This window comes from Daucus carota, chromosome 9 (genome assembly GCF_001625215.2).
Source record: "Daucus carota subsp. sativus chromosome 9, DH1 v3.0, whole genome shotgun sequence".
NCBI lineage: Eukaryota > Viridiplantae > Streptophyta > Magnoliopsida > Apiales > Apiaceae > Daucus > Daucus carota.
In genome coordinates this window covers 37,315,800-37,338,434 of record NC_030389.2, presented here as the reverse complement: position 1 = coordinate 37,338,434, position 22,635 = coordinate 37,315,800, and the positions used below count along the sequence as shown (strand labels likewise).

Below are 22,635 nucleotides of genomic sequence, written 5' to 3'. Positions count from 1 at the left end.
GCAAAGCGCTTTTCAAACTTTAGGGTGCATACTGCCAAAAAAAATTGTTTGAGACCAAATCGAAAAAGCGCCTAAACATAAGGGGTGCAAAGTGTCAATCACTCTAAAAAAATTAGACGAACCAACACTTATTTATCAGTTTTGAACAACTCATTCACTAAATTTGATTTCGATTTTTCTAGGTGGGCACATGCTAAACGCGGAATTTTATAAATTTGGAAGATTTTGATTGGCTCTCATATTTAATAATGGTGGACCCCTGCAAATATAACAACCACACCAATCAAAATCTCCAAAATATGTCAAATTCCGCGCTGAGCATGTATCCATGGCCCACACTAGAAAAACCCATTTGATTTTATAAGTCACGCATTTCGAAAAACGTATTTTAGAAAGGTAACCAAATTTAGATGAAAAATTGAGCCGAAAAATACAAGACAAGAAAACACTAGAGATACCAATTCAGAAAAAACTAGCCTGCTGCCGTCATACGACGTACTACTGCTATATTGTTGTAAACATTTTCAGCATTAGGGGAATTAATTAAAAGAAAAGTGGGTGAAACGACAACGAAGAGTAAAACCGGCGGCCCCAACTGACGTGGGACCCACGCGCCTACAAACGTTATACTCGCAACAACAACTCGCCTGAACTCAGCTTCTTACTCCGACACCAAATCTCTGCAACTCATCGACATTTACATACAATTCTTTGTATGTATAGTTATTATAAGTAAGTATAGCTAGGGTTTCAAGTGGATTCAAAGATGTCTCGGCAGTCTACTTCCAACGCTGTTCACAAATCCAAGACTCTTGACAACAAATATGTATTCTCTCTCTCTCTCTCTCTCTCTCTGTCCCTCCCTCTCTCTCTCTCTCCCCTCTCTGTCCCTCCCTCTCTCTCTTATTAGTGTAGTTTGCGTTGAATTGGGCTTCAAAGTGAACTTTTTTTGGTTTTGTGATGCTTTAAATTTATGTGAACTATTATGTGAATAATGACCTCTAATTCAGTTACCACTTTGATATTTAACCCTAATTTTAATTGGGTTTGTAGTGGATATGTGATTTAAAGGGTTTAATTTCTCATTTGGGGGTTTTGATGATTCACCGATGTAATGCAGTATTGCAGTTGTATAGAATAGGCAAGAAGGCCGTTTGACTTAGCTTAAAAAAAGTGACTTAATGCTTAAAATAAAGAAGGGGATTATAAATGAGAAGGGGATTATAAATGAGAAGGGGATTATAAATGATAAGTGAACTTGACTTGCAAGTTATTAAAATTGTTTCAATAACTTTTTACTTATAAGTCAATCGGGTGTTTGGTAATTTAAATTTATAAACTAAAAAAATTCAAATTATTAAAATAAAAGAAACTTTATTAGTAAATAAAGTTTATTACATATCAAAAATTTAAAAACTTCATAATAAAATGCAAATCACTAAAAAAGCTCAAAAAAAGCTAGCAATTCTGACTTTCAACTTCTGGCTTAAAAAATCCAAAAGAATCACTTCTGTTTCTTTTGCCAAACACTACGTAAAAAGTAGAAGCAACTTAAAGTGCTAAAAGAAACCCCGAAGTACTTAAAATAAGCGTTGCCACCCACTTAGCAATCTACTTTACCATGTAATGCACATATTTTTTTTGTAGAATTAAGCCTTGAACTTTTGTTTACACTGTTAACATGAAGAGGATGAGTGAACAAAAAAGAATTGCAATTCCTATGTCAGTTGTCTTATTACTGTGCTTGTCATACGATAATATGCAGGAATTTGCTATGCTTAACCATATGTATGTATGTAGATATGTAAATTTTCGTGTGTCTATTTTAATTGTAGTAGAAAAGATGCATTGGACTATAGTTCCAGTCATACAACTGCATTTTGTTATTTATAATGTCGAACACTTTTTAAGGCTAATATGGGCAGAAGCCGCAGAACTATTAATTCAGTAGATCTGTTCTTTTGCTGATTTGGAATATTGGATCTGAATGATTCTTTTCCGGTCTACTTCAATGTTTTTTTTTAATTGCATGTACCTATTGTTGACAGCAAAAAGCCTGCAAAAAGTCATCTAATAGACAAGAAAGAGATGTATGAAAGTTTTTCAGTAGAATGAGTGATGTCAGTAATTAGGATTCCATCCATAAAATAAAATATTGTTGTATTCGGTGGAAGACATGTATCACTACATACATTCGTGATCAGTACAAATAACTTGTATAGGCAATTATATTATGCAGGCGTGTTAGTCCATAGGGTCTTGCAAGAGTGTCAAATAATGCAAAGAATGACAGCTCAACTCCTAGTTATCTAGTTAGTCTGTCTACACGTTTCACCTGTATCCTCATTTGATTATTTTTACTACATCTAAGTTTGGCCAATCTTTGGTTGTTTGTTTAAGATGACACCTATATGTGTAAATTTAGAAACCACAAAGCATTATAATATATGCCCATGCCACAAATTTGATACCTCAACCTAAGTTCTAATTAATATTACTAGTTTTGAGACTGTATACTCGTGGAACTATTACTGAAGCCTGTCAAATTTACAATATCCTAATGCAAAATACTTCCATCATTCTATTTATTATCCAACACTTTTTCATTTTCTATTAAGGTACAGCCCTAAAGGTATCAATAAGTATTTATCCCAACTCCCAAGGCCAAGAAGGGCAGTACTTATATAAAAGCGTTTATGTATTAATACTATTATAGCCTTCAGATCAAGTCAGTATAATATATTTGTCTTTCAATCACCATAGCTTTTTTTTTTTTTTTTGGATCTAATATTGTGGAAATTTCTGTTGTTTTTCAGAAAGATGTATACAGTTAAGATGCTTTCCTTTATCTTTATTGATACATTTCGACTGGCTTGTCTATTTTCTATATTGTGTAAAATGATATTCGTCAGGTAGAAGTTCCTAATTTTTGAATGTGGCATTTTTATGTTAGATGCTTGGCGATGAAATCGGGAAAGGAGCTTATGGTCGTGTTTATAAGGGTCTGGATTTGGAAAATGGTGACTTCGTTGCAATTAAACAAGTGTCTCTAGAAAATATTGCTCAGGAGGATCTCAACATTATCATGGTATTATTTTTCTTATTGTGTTACTAGCTAGCAGTAGTAACTAGTAACAAAGGAAGAAATTGGATTAATGATGGAGTTTATTTCTCACTTTTTTCTCTATTAATCCCGTAACAGATATTTTACAAGTAAATAGTTTTAAAGGAATCCTTGTTATGTACTTGACTGACCAGTTTATTTATTATGGGTTCTCATTACTTGCGGGATGCATGAATATTACAGCAAGAAATTGATCTGCTCAAGGTAATCTCTTCTTTTACCTTTATCTTTTATATAGTTTTCGCCTATCCAAATTATCAAAAATACTAGAATGTGCTTTGCAGGAAGCTTACTTTTAATTTCTTATCCTAATATAGAATTGTTGTTGTTTGATGCGCAATGAGGTCATCTGCAGATGGCAGCCCATATAATTTCTTCTTTTTTCTTATGAAACTATTGGGATTGTTTTTAGTACTCCAAAGGATTTTAAAGTATATCCATTACCAAACCATTAGGTTATTTCTATTGTTTGACAAAAATAGAATAAGTGATTAGTAAATCTCATTCTTTTGGAATCATATCTTGTTTCTTACAGCTTGGGGTTTGTTTCCTTTTCTATAGGGCAGGGTTAATTTTGTTGCGTTATATGCAATTATCTCTAATCTCTGTATTAACTTGTCTTACAAATGCACTGTGCTTACGTATAATTCTGTTGGAACCTTATTACTTGATACGTGAATTTGTAGTCACATGTATTCTATCAATATGAAATAGTAATTACTTATCTTATTCGTTTTCCTTTTTTATTATTTGGTTACAGAATTTGAACCACAAAAACATTGTGAAGTATCTTGGTTCTTCAAAGACAAAGAGCCATCTCCATATAATTCTTGAGTAAGTTTGCCAGAACTTCTGTATTATTCTAACATAAAACTAGTGACATGGTAAAGCCCTGGTTAGATATGGTAAAATTGGAGTTCGTATTTTAAAATGTCTTCTGTAGCTTACGGAATATCATTTGCCTCATGGTAATAAGAGGTCGAAGGTTCAACCCTTAATGGAGGCACGAGTGCGTGAGTAATTAGACTCTTGTAATTAACTTCTTATTAATATAATTCTCTCATGTAATTTTCTGGTTTTTACCTGCACTGATTATTTGTAAAGGTACGTGGAGAATGGTTCACTTGCAAACATAATTAAGCCAACCAAGTTTGGTCCATTTCCAGAATCATTAGTCGCTGTCTACATAGCTCAGGTTTGTAGATAATCTTATTGTTCTTTTTTGCTTATGCATCTGCTAATGTCTTGACTCTCAAATCTCAATGTATGGACAGGTTTTGGAAGGATTAGTGTATCTGCATGAACAAGGTGTAATTCATCGTGATATTAAGGGCGCTAATATATTGTTAACTAAAGAGGTACCCCCAACTATTAACCTTCTGAAAAGCATATTGATATTTCAAGTTTATAGTTTGTTAGGCATTGATAGCATGTAGATTGTTGCAGCATGTAGATGTTTGCTTCCTCATCTGTATATATGGATGTGATTCGACTTATAGCTAATTGAAAGCAGACCTGAATATGTGTTCTTAGTTTCTCCCTCCCTTATATCTTTGCTGTTTGGGTTGTGCTTTGTCCTAGTATTGTAAGAAAGGGCATCAGAGAAGCGTGATTCGGATTACTTTTTAAGCAATTAGTTGAGCTATACTAAATTAGGGTACACAGATAGCATTCCATTGTTACTTCCGTGGAGTGACAATGATGGAATGGCCATGTATATCAACTGATATGTCATGTGGTATTGCATACATTTCCGTTTGACCTTTTGTTGACAACACATTATTCAAACCCGACCTTTCTGAATTACATGTTTTGAGGACTGAAGGGTTTTCCTCCCATCACATCGCTGTAAAATATCACACTTGTCTATGTTCCTAGACCCGGATTTTTGAATTACTTGTTTGATCTACTATATGGTTTCAGGGTCTTGTAAAGCTTGCAGATTTTGGAGTTGCAACGAAGTTGACTGAGGCAGATATCAATACACATTCTGTTGTAGGGACACCTTACTGGATGGCTCCTGAGGTACTTGTCTTGTTATGGTGGAATTCTCTAGATTTGGATATGTATCTTTTTATTCAGAGTACACAAATCGTATATGCTCAGTTTGTATATGTGGAAAATGTGTTCCTCTGCAGTATTTGGTCCAAAATTCTGGGAACTGTCATAATCCTTTTCCAAGAGTCTTCTGATTATCTGTGCTGTGTATTTTTCAGGTTATTGAAATGTCTGGAGTTTGTGCTGCATCTGACATATGGAGTGTGGGGTGCACTGTAATTGAGCTTCTTACTTGTGTACCTCCATACTATGATCTTCAGCCCATGCCAGCTCTTTTCAGGATTGTGCAGGTTCTCTAATTTACACCTTACAGTATGCTACCATGATAACGATATTATACAATTAGTTCTTAAGCACATTTTTAGCTTTGACTTGGCTGAAGGCTGTAATGTGTGTACCATTATTTTGTTTCCTTTCTTTTTTATTATACTTGGGCCTAAATTTACTTGCTATATTATTAACATTGAATGTGCTCTTGTTTGACTTTTTTCTTTAGAGTATTGAAACTGCTAACTTCTGTCCCTGGGACTGGAAGCGGTAATAAAGCTCTTTTCTTATTAATGTAGGATGAGCAACCTCCAATACCAGATAGTCTCTCTCCTGCCATGACTGATTTTCTCCGTCAGTGCTTTAAAAAGGTTAGGCAAATGACATGTCACATTTGAGTATATGCTATTAATGGTATGCTTGTATAGGATACCATATTATTTTGCTATTTTATTGAGTCTCCATTTACTTATTATAGCTTCCGAGATTTTATTTTATTAGGTGTTCTGTTATCCCGAACTGAATTCACTTGACGGAAATGGATAACAAGTGAAAACAATTTTATATTCTTTTTTCGAAAATAATGAAATTATGTTGCTTATTTCTAAATTTCCTGATGCAACTATTTACACTAAGCTGTAAATTTCAGGATGCTAGACAGAGGCCTGATGCTAAGACATTGCTCTCACACTCTTGGATACAGAACTCGAGGCGTGTGTTACAGTCTTCACTTCGGCATAGTGGAACATTAAGGTAGACAACAACATTTTCCTTATCTCTTTCCATTTCCTTTTCACCTTTCTCTTTCTGATTTCCCTCCCACCGGCGCACAAAGTAAAAAATTATTTTTGTATCCACAATTGAAGAGTACTTTAATATAGCAAGGGAAGGTCTAGTTTTGTATCTGTAGTTAATCTAGATTGGAATTTATGCTAACTCTGGGTTCTTGTTTCCACATATTGGACTCGTTTGCACATATTGGTGTCAGAATTTGCACAATAAATTTAGTTGCCTATTTATCATTATTTTTTAAAATAAAAAACTACTATTTAGATATTCTGTAGTAAAATTGCTGGAGGAATTTTTGTTTTTCATTTTTAGCTGGTATATGTGAGTTTTGGGAAGGAAGGGCTCTTAATGAGGGCTTCAAGGAGAAATTGGGGGATGAGGGGTTTTGTAAACTGAAAATTTAAGAGATTTAAATATTGTTGGCGATGTATTAAACCAGCAATTGCATTGTGCAGATTTTAAACATTGTTTCTTGTAAGTCCAATCAATGAGCTAACTTATATTAGTAACATGCCATATTAGTGGAGTTCTTTCCCTTTACATGATTGATTTATATGTTTTGCAGAATTAAGGAGGAAGATGATTCTGTTGATGCTGAAACTTCGAATGGAGATGATCTTAGAAATGTTGAAGACCCTAATGCACTAAAAGCGAAAGTACATTTTTTTAAACTTGAAACTGTCTAGTTATATAATATGCTCTTGCCTCTTGCTACATGTCAACTTCTCATCCACCTTTATTATCATACTTGGCACTTCATTCATCCACTCGTCCTTAATTTATCCTAGGACCTAGAGGATATAAAGTTGTCTAAGTGCGCAAATCCAAAAATCAATTGGACTGTGGAATACATGAAGTGTGATATACATGTTATGTTTACAGGTCACCTATTACATTTCTGTACGTAATGCATGGACTTCTATTAAGAGCATTTAGAATTTGGCTAAGGGATGTATAATCATTTCTTTAGCACGTTGTGTAGTTGGTTTATGCCGTAGCCGGGGATTGGTTGGGGGCGGGAACTTGCTCTTAGAGTCATCCATCTAATTAAGGGTTTTTCCTCTCTTTCATAGTTGTGTTCTGCTTTGATCAGAGAAGATTATGCTTTTGTAGCATGGTATTGTTAATTTCTCATATGTTTATATTTAATATTCAGGATTACCAAACAGATTCATTGTCTAGAGAGGCTATTGCTGAATTTGACATATCTAGTAAAGATAAGGATGCCAAACATGAAATTCTTGAGGATATAAATGCTACTCCTGAAGAAGAGATATCATCTGATCAAGTTCCTACCTTAACACTCCAAGAGAAGTTGCCCATAAACTCTAGTTCTGTCAAACTATCTTCTAACAGTGAGGCAGCTACATCAACAGAGCTTCATGAGCCATCTGAGTCGCATACCCGGGAGAAAATACTACCAAATGGTGACTTGGGATCACCTAATTCCAGGAAGAAAAATATTGTTGCCAGAAAAACTGAAGTGAAAGGAAGTTCTCATGTTGAACAAGGGTTATTAACTTCTGCACTGAAGAGCCATGAATACATTCCTACAAAGGTGAGCTCTGGGATCAATTGTTTGCTACTCAAAACATTGAGGTTGACTATATAGTAGTACAACAAGACCTTGCATAACAAACCCATCTTTCAAACTAAACTTTTTAAAAAGTATAAACAGTCGCACTGTTTCTAGTAATTTGGGTGCTATTGTTTGTTATCTGAAAATCTCAGTAAAGTTGATGAGGTGTAATTTGGCTGTATTGTTCAAATATCTGTTCAAATTGTATAAAACCTCATGTTGCACCTAGTTAGTATTTTTTTTTTTATGTGTCACATAATTTTCAAGAGCTTTTAGAATGGAGTGGCTGAGGACACTATCTATATACTCCAAACTTTTGGCCTCTATATAATGTATTGTTGCTTCATTTAGCATAAACTAAGAATTGCATCAAATCTTATCATAAATTTTGTAAGAATATGGATGTTGTATATGTTTCTGCCACTTACTAAATCCTGGGATGAACCTTATATGAAGGCTCCGAAGGCATCAACAATTTCTGGAGGTAATGAGCTGAGTAAATTTAGTGACAGTCCTGGTGACGCTTCATTGGAAGACTTATTTCGACCGGTGGATAAAACACTGGACAATCAGGCTGCTAAACCCTCAACATCTGCATCCTCTTCACATGTAAATCAAGGCAATGCCTTTGCCACAGATGAAGGAAGGAATGACCTGGCAACAAAGTTAAGGGCCACAATTGCTCAGAAGCAAATGGAAAATGAATCAGGGCAGACGAATGGTGGTGACTTGCTCCGTATAATGATGGGTGTGTTGAAAGAAGATGCTATTGACATTAATGGTTTGGTAAGATTGGTGGTGAATTTGTTTCTATGCAAAGTTGTTCAATTTTTCTACTTTTATAGGTATGAAAAACCATGAAAGATTAGTGACCTAATTGCTTGAAGTTAACATTATGCCTGACCTCTTTTTATATTTGTTAAATTATTAGGGATTTGATGATCAAATGCCGGCAGAGAATCTTTTTCACCTACAGGTACTCACTTTCCCATGCTTATTCATAGCATAAGGAAAACTGACAAGCCCCATTTCTCATGACCTTTTCCTGCTATACTTGCACCCTATTTTGATAAATTTTTAGTGCAAGGCATATATGGAGTCAATATCCTGCAACCCTCATATGAGTAATGAGTCATCTTTAATTGGTCTCATTCTACTGACAAATTAAAATAGCTATGTGGGTGTGAATATATTTGATATGATGACTATTACAGTTGCTATGCATGTTCATGTTTCTGAGCTTATAGATAGCCAAGTGAGATATAGGGATCTAAGCTTATTTACACTTGTTGTACTGGTTACACAAGCACACTTATACTTTACTTGCCTGCAGGCAGTGGAATTTAGCAAATTAGTTTCATCATTAAGGCCAGATGAATCAGAAGATGTGGTTTTATCTGCTTGTCAGAAGTTGACAGTTTTCTTCCACCAACGTCCTGAGCAAAAGTTTGTATTCGTTACGCAGCATGGTATGCTCCCTTTAATGGAGTTGCTTGAGGTTCCCAGGACTCGTGTATGTCTTGCTACAAGCCAATTAATAATCTTTAACTGATAGATTCACTGCTATAGCAATTTCACATTAATTGTTCTGGCTATTTTATTATACAGGTTATATGTGCGGTGCTTCAAGTTCTAAATCAGATAGTTAAGGATAACACAGATTTTTTGGAAAATGCTTGTCTTGTCGGCCTTGTAAGTTTTGTGTTCATCTTGTGCTCTCAGTCTTCTAAAATAGATAAAGTGTCATAAGACTGCATTATTATGTGTGATTCATTTTAGTGTCTAATAAATTAAGCTAAATATACATCATGTAGAGACTTAAAAAATATTCTTAACTCTGGCAAAAAATAATAATATTCTTAACCATGTAGAAAGTCTGCAGTACATTTGAGAGATATTTCTCTAAATAGTGAGCCAAATCAACAATAATCTAATGAGTTGGGTTGACAAAGAAGTATCAGCTAGTTAGGTTCCTGTTTTCATGATATATTTTTAGTTCCGTGTTGGTTTGCAGTTAAAAATATTTGCTATTCTTAACACAGATTCCAGTCATTATGAGCTTTGCTGTACCTGATCGTCCTCGTGAGATTCGTATGGAAGCAGCTTATTTCTTGCAGCAGCTTTGTCAGTCAAGGTGTGCTGCTTTTTGCTGTCTTATATGGAAATTTATATATATTAAAACTACATGAATAGGGATTGAGAGTTCAATGACTTCTCCATGCAGCTCCTTGACTTTACACATGTTTATTGCTTGCCGTGGAATTCCAGTTCTTGTGGGTTTCCTCGAAGCTGATTATGCAAAATACAGGTCGGTTTTCTCTGTGTTTGAGTGAATCAGTTGTCTTGACATGCCTAGTCTTCCATGTTTTCTTTATGTTGATCTGGATCAGATATTTGCAAGAAATCGCTGGAGGGTTTAATGAATTGTGTGTGCATGTTAGATTCAGATAATATGTGTTACAACTTACACGTGACATAACATGATTAAGCACTCTTTCAAATATATTTCTTGGAACTGTGTCTTAAGAGAAAGGATAAGGATTTAAAAAACAAGTCATCTCAGATGATGCACTTATTACTGATCTCCAAAACCTCAACAAGGGGCATTTTCCTATTGAGGTTATTATTCAAATTATCTTTTCAGCAGGGATCATATTGCTTGTACAGAGTAGGCTAAAGCTAAATTTTCTCAAATGAGTATATAAATAATCTAAGAAAGGGAATAAATGGGTATTCAAATAGTCTAAGAAAGAGCATAGCATATGGTAATAGGTTATCTAGGAATTTGGGGTCAGAACGGTGTTTACATAATTTATGTATCTGGTACTTGTGCGCATATTACAAGAAGAGGATAACCTCTTTGTCCTTGTATAAAATAACAAGACTTGTTTGCTAACTCGGCAGAATAACTTTGTTGTCACCATGATGTCATGTTGCTTGCAAGACATGATGTTTTGCTTGTGCTACTTCTGAACGCACATTCTCACTGTGTATCACTATGAGCCCTTTAGTATAACCTTACTGTCAAAAACTTATCTTCGAATTGAAAACCCATCTTGATATTGAGTTCACATGGGATTCAAGTGTAGAATATTTTTAGGATTGAGAGAATTGAATTTGAACCACTGACCTACCGGTAATACTTGGAATTTGAATCAAAATAGAGGGGCAACTTGTTGATGGATTGTTATCAAAATAATAGCAACTGCCATTGGTTTCCTCAAGAAACTCAAGCTTAATGGGGGTATAAAATTATTTTCCCTATATTATGTCCTTGCTGGATTTGGACTGGAGTACCAGATTACCAATGATAGCCTTGCCTGACGAGTGCCATTGTTATTACTGAAGGAGAAAAGTCCAAAAATAGCCAGAACAGTTCCAATGCACCGACGTTTGGCCTTTGCCAGCCGGTGCGTGGACTGTGGAGGCCCATGAGTGAAAGGCTACTGCCTAGAATTTTTCACCAGTGACTCGCCTCTGGATACTTGTATTTGTACCTTGGTGGTCTGGTTAAAGGGTAAAAATGATGAATACACAATCTGGACTCAAGTTTCCCTTGAGAAACTTGGATTTCACCTAGGTAATTCACTGATTTCTCTAAAAGCTGTGAAAGCACTCTGATACAATTTCAGAATACATGTATATTCTGTGTTTGCAAAAGAGAAAACAGTGATTAATCAAAGAAAATACAAGACTTATTCCCAGAGTTTGTTATTTAACTCTAATGTCATTGTGCTTATGTCATTGACATTTTGTATATGACATTCCAGATGCATGTTTGTCAGTAGGTTGTGTTTTTCATCTTTCCCCTGTTATTGATTTGGTGCATAATTTAAGAATTTATATATTGCAGGGAAATGGTTCATCTGGCAATTGATGGAATGTGGCAGGTAATCAAACTTCAGCGGTCAACCCCACGCAACGATTTTTGTCGTATAGCTGCAAAGAATGGGATACTACTCAGGCTTACAAACACCCTTTATAGCTTGAATGAGGCGACTCGATTAGCTTCAGTATCTGGCGGAGGTGGTTTTCCGGTTGATGGCGTGATTTTAAGGCCGCGGTCTGGTCCCCTGGATCCAGGACACCCTGCTTTTGGTCAAAGTTTGGCACCGCCTTTTGGATTTGATCATCCTGATTATTTAAAGGTTAAGCATGGAGTAGTTGACAATCCGATTTCCTCTGGAACTCATGACTCCACACGTGCTTCAGTTTCTCTTTCGTCCGATTCTAGATTTTTACCTCTTGATAGTGATAGGCCTCGTTTAAGTGCATCCTCTTTAGAAGGTCCTGTGACTTCAAAATCACATGATGCAACCTCTTTCGACAAGCTTGCTCATGCTACATTGAAGGAAAGAAGTGATCCTTTAAGAGCTGCACATAGAAATTCAACAGACAGGATGCCAACAGGGGCTGATGGTTTTTCAAATGGACATTCTACAACGGCCACTCAGCAAGATAATGTCCGGCCTCTTCTTAGCTTGCTGGATAAGGAACCCCCATCACGACATGTTTCTGGTCAGCTTGAGTATGTACGTCACCTTACCGGGATGGAGAAACATGAAAATATGCTTCCACTTTTACATGCATCTAACGAGAGAAAAACATCAAACGGTCTTGATTTCTTGATGGCTGAGTTTGCAGGTAAGTATTTATATCTTATTCTCATGTAGTTATTACCAGCAGAAGTCTTTTATTCTGCTGCAGCATGTAATCTACCCAAGTATGGTTCTTTTTTCACAGTTTTGCGATGTTATATACTGCATGCTTATATATGATTTGAATTGTTATTTTCATGCTGGCACAGAGGTTACAGGACGTGGAAGAGAAAATGCAAATCTGGAATCTATGGCCAAAAGTCCACTCAAGATTACAAATAAGAAGGTAGGACCACCATCATTTAATGAAGGAACTACTGCTTCTACATCTGGACTTGCTTCGCAGACAGCTTCTGGTGTACTATCAGGTTCTGGGGTTCTAAATGCAAGACCAGGGAGTGCAACTTCATCTGGATTGCTTTCGCACATGATTCCACCCTGGAATGCTGATGTGGCTCGCGAATACCTAGAAAAGGTAGCGGACCTTCTACTTGAGTTTGCTGGATCAGACACGACTGTGAAGTCTTATATGTGCAGTCAAAGCTTGCTTAGTCGTCTCTTTCAGATGTTCAATAAGATAGAACCTGCTATTCTTCTAAAGGTAGACATTACATTCATATTTTAAGTTTGTATAAACTTCGAGAATCTTAACTCCTCGCTATTTCACACCCTTTATTATTTTATATAGTTACTGAAGTGCATCAATCATCTTTCAACCGACCCACACTGCTTAGAGAACCTTCAGCGCGCAGATGCAATTAAATATTTGATCCCAAACCTTGACCTTAAAGAAGGCCCCCTGGTGTCCCAAATACATCACGAGGTGAACCTTTCAACTTGTATATCTGCACAGCTTTAAAATGGTCATTTAGAACATGTATGTACATTTGTTGCATGCATGCCATTGCTATATATCTTGTTGTGCATGTTTGGACATTGATATATCTTTTGTTTTGGATAATCCTGTAACTGATAGCAGTTACTAATGTACAGAGACACAAATGTTAGGTTGTTCTGCCAAAGAGTGCTAAGCCGTGGAAACATTGAAAAATAAATGGATGTCATATAAATACCTAGTTGATACATTTTATTCGGTAATATGGTTCCATGTTAAAAATTAAATATTCTTGGTGGGAACATGATTAGTGTTGGATTGAACTTTTCATTGGTAGCCGTAGGTACATAACCTAATCAGTTGTTGATTAGTGTTTCAGCTTTCTGAAATATAGGTGTTCCCCCTTTTCCTTAATGTTGCCAATATCGGTGGTGCAAAGAAAAGAAGATGATTTACATAACATGCTTAAACAGATATTATGATTTAATCACGAGTTTCATGATTTATTTAATCTTATTAAATAATTTTCTGTAAGTGTTAGTAATTCAATTATCACAGAGAAAATTATGTATTCATCCCTGCAAGCTAAAAGTACAATTTTTCTGAACATGCATTGCATCTTTAAAAAGCACTTTCGGTAGGTGGACCATGGTATATTACATGCCTTATGTATTCTGTTTGGTTATATTTAAGGCAACTGTGTATATCTGAGTGCCATTTTGTGTTAGTAGTTGTGCTTTATGGGTTACTGACGTATGTGGTGAGGGAATTAGATGTAAAAGACTTTGATTCTGTGAAAGCTACTGGATTGTAATAATGTCAAATGCTTGATATTGCTTAAGTTTGAGTTGATCCGTTAAACTGGTATAAGACCTAGGAAGCATGAGTGCGGGGGCGGGGGTGCGGGTGCGCGGTACATGGATACGGGAATTCGTCAAATTTCAAAATATGGGGATACGGGTGCGGGGGGATACGGCAAATATTAAAATATTAAATATATTATATATACATATAAATAATTTATAAGATGCATTTAAGTAGAACAAAATAGTGGAATAACCAAATTAGTCATCCTTAAGTCTTGACAATTAAAATACATAAATAACTATTGCAATTTAAGTGATTCAATCGAGTATAATCATGGCTTCCATGATTTTGACCAACTAATTTTAAGTTTTTTTTTTTTTTTTTAAAAAAGTTGTAAAAAATTACGATTTGTGCCACTCCCGCACCCCCATCCCCGCACCCCCACGTATCCCCATCACTGCCTCCACCAATACGCCACGTGGCGTATCCCGTGCGTATCCCGCCGCACCCTGCACCCCCAAGTATCCCCTACACAGTTCTTCACCCAGATGAAGTATCCCTGCTTTCTAGTATAAGACTGATGCAGTTTTCTTTTCTTTGTTTAATAAATATTTAGTAATTTCATTTTTTTTTTGTCAGCTGTCAGCATTTCTGTTAGCTAGTTGTGCTAGGTTATTGGATTGCAATTTGTAATAGGGACTTTTTTGTTGTTACTACTGAATATAATAATGAAGGCCAAGTCTGACTAACTATTATTTCTGTTAAGGCTATATATCATTTTGCTACATATAGATGAAATCTTGATGCTTTCTGTATGCAGTGCACCTATTTCTGCTATTTCTATTCCATCAACTACTTTATTAATGTTCTCTGATTAATTTTGTTGGTTGAAGGTACTCAATGCCCTATTTAATCTCTGCAAAATAAATAAAAGGAGGCAAGAACAAGCAGCAGAGAATGGGGTCATCCCACACCTTATGCATTTTGTAATGTCAGGGTCTCCATTGAAGCAGTATGCGCTACCACTGCTCTGTGACATGGCCCATGCATCACGTAATTCTCGGGAGCAGTTAAGAGCTCACGGGGGTTTAGATGTATACCTAAGTCTACTTGATGACGAGTTTTGGTCCGTGACAGCATTAGATTCCATTGCTGTATGCCTGGCTCATGACAATGATGATAAGAAAGTGGAGCAATCTTTACTGAAAAAAGAGGCTATTCTGAAATTGGTCGAGTTCTTCCAGTCCTGTCCAGAACAACATTTTCTGCATATATTAGAGCCATTCTTAAAAATTATTACGTATGCCCTCTTTATCTTGTCACTATATATTTACACAAAAAAGCAGAAAACATGGTTGTGGCTGATGCGTCCATTTTGCTTTGCTTTGAGGAGCCTGAATTTCTTAATCGGGATTCTAAACAATAAAATAACACTTCACTCTTTTCTTTTCTTTTCTTTTCTTTTCTTTTCTTTTCTTTTCTTTTCTTTTCTTTTGTTTTTTAAATTTCGATCTTGCCATTTTCTTTTTGGAATTACGTGATATTGGACAGGTCGTATGTCCAACTTGCGGGGAAAGAACCTAGTGTCCCATTGCTCTTCTTACTCTTTCGGTGTTGAAGTTATTGTCCACAAACAAATGTCCTTATTTTTTAGCATTATTAATGCTATTAAAATAAGTTGATTTTACAATTTGGGAAAAAAATTGAGATGTAAACAATAAAAGGAAATGTGAACACATATGAGGGTGAAAATATATCCGTACTATGTACTTATTTCTTCTTGTCGGTTTTAAGGTCATACGTGATCATCATGGTTCCACATCTGATGATGCTTAAATTTGTATTTCATGGTGGATCCCAAAGATTAGTATCTTTTGTCATAATTACCTTCTTTTTGAATATGGTAACCATGCAATATGCGCCTTTTGGATATTCATAGTTTCCCAAGGGTTTTTTTTTTCTGTTACTAAGTTTCTTATAGGTGTTGTAGCTTATTTTATATTATTTTTTGCAGGAAATCATCCCGAATAAACACAACTTTGGCTGTCAATGGCTTGACACCTTTACTTATATTAAGGCTTGACCATCAAGATGCTATTGCTCGGCTTAATTTGCTTAAACTTATAAAGGTTAAAACATTCTCCTTTTATATTGTTTCTTATCTCAGTCGCATGATCTTCTTTGTATTAGAGCACTGTTGATTGAATATTTTTACAATATAGTTTTTCTTTTACAGACATCAATTGATGGGTTTTGGCTATAATAAACCTAGGATTTTCCTGTCCATCTTTAAACAATACAATTTCCTTATATGTTGGTTTCATAATCTAAATCACGTGGAATAATTCGATGGATCCATATTCCATCATTTATTATCTTAGTACTACTCCGTTGTTCACTATTAGTCCAGTACTTGCTAGAGCTGGACAAATCACAAATGTTAATTAATTACTAGCTTTTATACGTGTTGTCGAGTATTTTCAAGAGTATCGTTCGCAGGGAAGGACTAATATCAATACCAATTTAAAGTCTTTTATCTCTTGTAATTCAGAAGTGTGGAGAAGAATTTGGTGGGTTTTTCTATCAACTAATTAATATAATAAATAAATAAATATAATAAATATGAGAGAAAACAACCCAAGAATTAGAGTTCTTCAATGGCTATCATGAATGTCTAATTTATGTCTCTTGATTGCTAAAAACAATCCTTCTAATATTTATAAACTCCTCTCCCAAGGTAGATTATAATGCCTACAATTATCCATTAAAAGCCACTCCCATGGTCAATTAAAGAACACTTGTAAACTATTAAGAACCAAGGATTTTATGTCTCACAATTCTCATATCAATCTCCCGATCCAATACTCAAATTGTGTCCATCATATCATGTACTAGAATTATAACTCCTCTCCCGATTCGTTATAACTCCTAGAGATTCAATCACAAGTTAGCTACTCCTGTAATTGTATAAAGCGCTCAATGACAGATTAACAAATCAAGAGAAAACACAATCCAACTAAACAAACATAATAAGCCAAAGAATACTACCTAACTCTTGGATCAAAGGATTAGCTACTCATGATAAGATGAAATAAATATATATTTATACCACAAATCAAGAGTATAAGAATTTAAGTATGAAGAATACAACTTGACGAAAGTGCTTGAAATCCGGATGAATCCCTTCACTCCTTCTTCCAATATCTCTCACAAGTGCTTCTCTCCCTTTCCTCTCTCAAAGGCTATTTCTATGTTATTTTATATGATACAAAGTTAGTTGTCTCCAATCTCTATCAAAACCCTAATATATATAAGAGTTTTCTTAATTTACAAGAAAATAAAATAATATCCTAAAACGGGTTGGATTCTGATGCTGAAATTCGTAGGCTGCTGTTCAGGCCTGATTCTGGACTGATCCAGTTGGATTTTGATATCTGGACCACCTTAAACTTGTAGAAAATTCCAATATCTTCGCGTGGGCTGTTGAATCGCCCAATTCTGACATCCGGAACTCAAGTTATGGCCCAAATAAGATTTGCTGCGCTGGCTATCCATAAAGTCCGAATTTCCATCTGATTAAGCCCAAATAAGCTTGATTTAATCCAACTTTAGGAATATTTATTTTCCTGAAATTAAACACTTAAAATCAATTAGTAACATCCCGATTATTTACAAAATACTAAAATTATGGGAATAAAATCATATAAAAACATATATAAATATATGCTGTATCAAATATCCCCACACTTAGTCTTTTGTACGTCCTCGGGCAAATAAAATAAATAAAACTAACACCTAATAGATATATACCACTTCCGTAGGTGATCACGGTTGCATTTGGCATATGCAACAAGCCCTTTAAACCCCTAGGCAGCCCTAGTGGACGAGTAAGGTCTCGTGAGGGCCCATAGCGAATGTACCCACAAAATCCATCTAGCTCATGTAATAATAATATAGATGACAAAAAGACACAAGCATGGAGTGCAACTACATGAATGCAACTAATAAATGTAAATGTATTTTCAAGAGTATCGTTCGCAGGGAAGGACTAATATCAATACCAATTTAAAGTCTTTTATCTCTTATGATTCAGAAGTGTGGAGAAGAATTTGGTGGGTTTTTCTATCAACTAATTAATATAATAAATAAATAAATATAATAAATATGAGAGAAAACAACCCAAGAATTAGAGTTCTTCAATGGCTATCATGAATGTCTAATTTATGTCTCTTGATTGCTAAAAACAATCCTTCTAATATTTATAAACTCCTCTCCCAAGGTAGATTATAATGCCTACAATTATCCATTAAAAGCCACTCCCATGGTCAATTAAAGAACACTTGTAAACTATTAAGAACCAAGGATTTTATGTCTCACAATTCTCATATCAATCTCCCGATCCAATACTCAAATTGTGTCCATCATATCATGTACTAGAATTATAACTCCTCTCCCGATTCGTTATAACTCCTAGAGATTCAATCACAAGTTAGCTACTCCTGTAATTGTATAAAGCGCTCAATGACAGATTAACAAATCAAGAGAAAACACAATCCAACTAAACAAACATAATAAGCCAAAGAATACTACCTAACTCTTGGATCAAAGGATTAGCTACTCATGATAAGATGAAATAAATATATATTTATACCACAAATCAAGAGTATAAGAATTTAAGTATGAAGAATACAACTTGACGAAAGTGCTTGAAATCCGGATGAATCCCTTCACTCCTTCTTCCAATATCTCTCACAAGTGCTTCTCTCCCTTTCCTCTCTCAAAGGCTATTTCTATGTTATTTTATATGATACAAAGTTAGTTGTCTCCAATCTCTATCAAAACCCTAATATATATAAGAGTTTTCTTAATTTACAAGAAAATAAAATAATATCCTAAAACGGGTTGGATTCTGATGCTGAAATTCGTAGGCTGCTGTTCAGGCCTGATTCTGGACTGATCCAGTTGGATTTTGATATCTGGACCACCTTAAACTTGTAGAAAATTCCAATATCTTCGCGTGGGCTGTTGAATCGCCCAATTCTGACATCCGGAACTCAAGTTATGGCCCAAATAAGATTTGCTGCGCTGGCTATCCATAAAGTCCGAATTTCCATCTGATTAAGCCCAAATAAGCTTGATTTAATCCAACTTTAGGAATATTTATTTTCCTGAAATTAAACACTTAAAATCAATTAGTAACATCCCGATTATTTACAAAATACTAAAATTATGGGAATAAAATCATATAAAAACATATATAAATATATGCTGTATCAATACGTGCATTTATTTGAATATATTATATCCTGTTATTATATTATAATTTTAAATATTTTATTTTGTATTTATATCTACTCTTGTTACGGGGATGTGTTTATATAGATCAGTATATGTGTTTTAATTAGAATATTTTTTAAAATAATTATGGCGGTTAAGAATGGTTATTTAATTAAGTAGGCAGACAGGTGTGTTCAAATCTAACAGTTACATACATGGGTTTTAATTAAAATAGGTGTATAATATGCCTGTTAAATTAGTTTTAGAATGATCAGGCCCATAAACTGGCCAAAACATCAACCTGCCAAAACTTTCAATGTTTTGGCTTTATATACTAGCCTATAAGGCTATAACCCGTGCGATACAGCTATAACCCGTGCGATACACGGATGATTTTTGATAATTAATAATTTTTCATGTATATCAATAATTTATTTTAATATGTTTTTGACGGGATTTGAACATTAGAACTTTGGTAGCATTAATATAGAAAATTTGATCTAACGGTTCTGATCAATTGGATCTAGGTGATGCAACGGTTATAATTAAGGGGTCAATAAAATATCTGAATGTTGAATAGTAAATATCATTTGACATATAAATTTTAATTATATCTGAATGATTTTATTTCCTAATTTTCACATTAATTAATTAAAATGAGCTTAAGTAATTGTTCATATAATAATAATAATAATAATAATAATAATTATTATTATTATTATCATTATTATTATTATTATGTCATTGAATGTAACCATATTTATTTGAATTGAGAAAATTATAAAAAATCTTTATTAATAAATAAATAATGAAATAATCTTTTAATGGCTTCATGCAAATAAGTAATAACTAATTCATAAATTGTAGAAATATTTTGTTGCACACCACAAAGCTACAAAATCGGCATTTAATTATTTTTTTCCTCAAACTACTTTCTGTTAATATACATACCTGAACTGGTGAGATAGAAATTCAAGTAGGAAATAGGAATGGGTCAGCAGTTTATATGTTTCGCTCAGCTGGCTCAGCTCTATGAAAAAGATTGCCAAATGAGATGATTAGCTTAAGCGGTCAGTTAACTTTCATTAAGCAATAAACAAATGGGGCCTTAGTGTACCAGACTACAAACTAACGACCAAACTTAGACTACGAACTAACGACCAAACTTTTGCATGTTTAACTTCAATAATATAGTATAGATTATTATAGATTAGTATCATATGTTGCATTAATATCTTTTGAAGTAAAGCTGGAAATCTGTCTCTTACATCCAACTCTATATTATATCAGGCTGTATACGAGCACCATCCACGTCCAAAGCAATTGATTGTGGAGAACGACTTGCCTCAAAAACTTCAAAATTTGATTGAGGAAAGACGAGATGGGCAGAGTTCCGGTGGCCAAGTTTTGGTAAAGCAGATGGCTACGTCACTGCTTAAAGCACTCCATATCAATACAGTATTGTGAACTCCTCCCGTATTATCTTCAGTGAGTACATAAAATATATATGTATAATAAGTATAGTTGGCTATAGTTCTTGTTATCTGTATTTTGCGAGTTTTGTAATTTGAGGTGCAGGTCTTCTTGTTTGTTTGCATCTTGTTGTTTGAAATTATATCTTAGTTCAACCTGGAAGAGGGCATAAAATTGAAATGACTTGGTCTCTCCCAGAAGATCTTCATGTGTGGAAGGCGGTCAAAATTTGACTGTTCAAGTGTCCTCCACCCCTAACTTTTTGCAATTAGTTTTTTCCTCCCAGCTTGATTTAGCTTTGTAAAATTTTGACAGTACTAATTGTATTGAATTTGGAAGACTGTCATTTACTCATTTGCACTGTGTTTTAATCATATAACCTGTTTGTTTTGCAACGAGTGCTGTGCACTTAAGACTACTGTGAATTTTGTGGCATCAATATAGACTCACTATATTCGTCTTTTTATCGTGAAAAAGATATTAAATAAATCAAGTGTATCAGCTCAATCGTTTTTTATTTAAATATTAATCTTAATTTATAGTCAAAGACAGTAAAATGCGCGTAAAGAGCCAGTATATTGGGGGAAAGAATAGGAATTCAAGAAATGCGTATTTACTGGGTACAAAACTCTTGATTGATGTTGCGTATTTAGTGGGTAAAAATCTTGCATGAAAACTGAAGATCGTTAATGATTGCACTCGTTTTTATTTTTGAAGAGACGGAGATGATTGAATTAATAACAGTTATAGGAATGATGAACAAACATAAATAGATTAACATAGCATGTTTTTATACTCAAGATAAGATAAATAAGTAATGTTGAAATTGATGAGGGTATATTTATAGATTTTTCCTCTGTATTTATCATTTTTTCCAAAAAATCTGTTTGAACTATTAACCACAAATATAATTCCCGTAAGATTTTATTGATAAATCCAAACCAACTCACAAAATAAGTAAGGAGTATAAAATCACACACTCTCACGAGGAAGAGAGCTCAAACTATAATTATAACAAACAAGAGAAAATCCAATTGCAAACTAAAATGATTGATCTACACCACGAACCTACACTAGCAGATTATCGATCAATTCACAAATCTAAAAAACCCTCTAAAAGCAAATACGAATGAAAATCAAAAATTTCGATGATATAGATCTAAAAAAAATTTGTCCAAAAAAAGAGATTTATTAAGAAACAAATAAATCAAGAAAGAACAATCAAAGAACGTGCAATTGAACGGAAGGATTTGGAACTTTTCATCGAAAAATCGGTGAAAACCCTGTCGCAATTGAAAAAAAAAGGAGGCCACTAAAGAGAAAAAAAACTATGGTTGAGAGATGTCTCGTTTTTATTAAAATTTGAAAGTGATTTCACTAGTTTATTACTTTACTACAACATTTCGACAATCTTTTTGTTGTACACATAAATCTGTACATAGATTAAAATTTGTTATAGAACCTCTAAGCTTTTTTATGTAGCGGTATTAGGTATATATTAATTGTTTTCAAATTTTGACAACTATATTTTCAAATAATAGTTAATTATTGTGAATAAATTTCAAAAATAATTTTCTTATAAGCTCAGTCAAATGACAAATACACATTATATATAAACATTATTTAATTAATTAAAACAATATTATTATCCAAAATTCTTATTTTTTTACTATTTTCAAATTTTAATTGCTAAATTCATATTGTAGTTATATATTGTAAATACAATTCATAAATAAATTATTTTATGAATTTAAGCAAATGAAGTTTTCATACAAGAATATATATTATTAAAATTAATTAAAAATTTATTCTATAATGCAAATGAAAT

The 22,635-nt window shown here is 34.1% G+C and overlaps 1 protein-coding gene across 1 annotated transcript; it reads left to right on the top strand.

Annotated features, from left to right (window-relative positions):
* The first annotated feature begins 495 nt into the window (after positions 1 to 495).
* On the top strand, positions 496 to 21,274 carry LOC108201784 (MAP3K epsilon protein kinase 1). The gene is made up of 24 exons (XM_017370070.2): positions 496 to 826; positions 2,954 to 3,088; positions 3,308 to 3,328; positions 3,885 to 3,958; positions 4,229 to 4,319; positions 4,399 to 4,482; positions 5,048 to 5,149; positions 5,341 to 5,472; positions 5,749 to 5,820; positions 6,099 to 6,202; positions 6,804 to 6,894; positions 7,395 to 7,796; positions 8,274 to 8,603; positions 8,749 to 8,793; positions 9,151 to 9,330; positions 9,426 to 9,509; positions 9,860 to 9,951; positions 10,042 to 10,125; positions 11,671 to 12,461; positions 12,625 to 13,016; positions 13,104 to 13,238; positions 14,951 to 15,357; positions 16,072 to 16,186; positions 20,625 to 21,274. The coding sequence occupies exons 1-24, from the start codon at positions 767 to 769 to the stop codon at positions 20,799 to 20,801; spliced, it is 4,200 nt and encodes a 1,399-aa protein (XP_017225559.1). The 5' UTR covers positions 496 to 766; the 3' UTR covers positions 20,802 to 21,274.
* Positions 21,275 to 22,635: the final 1,361 nt, after the last annotated feature.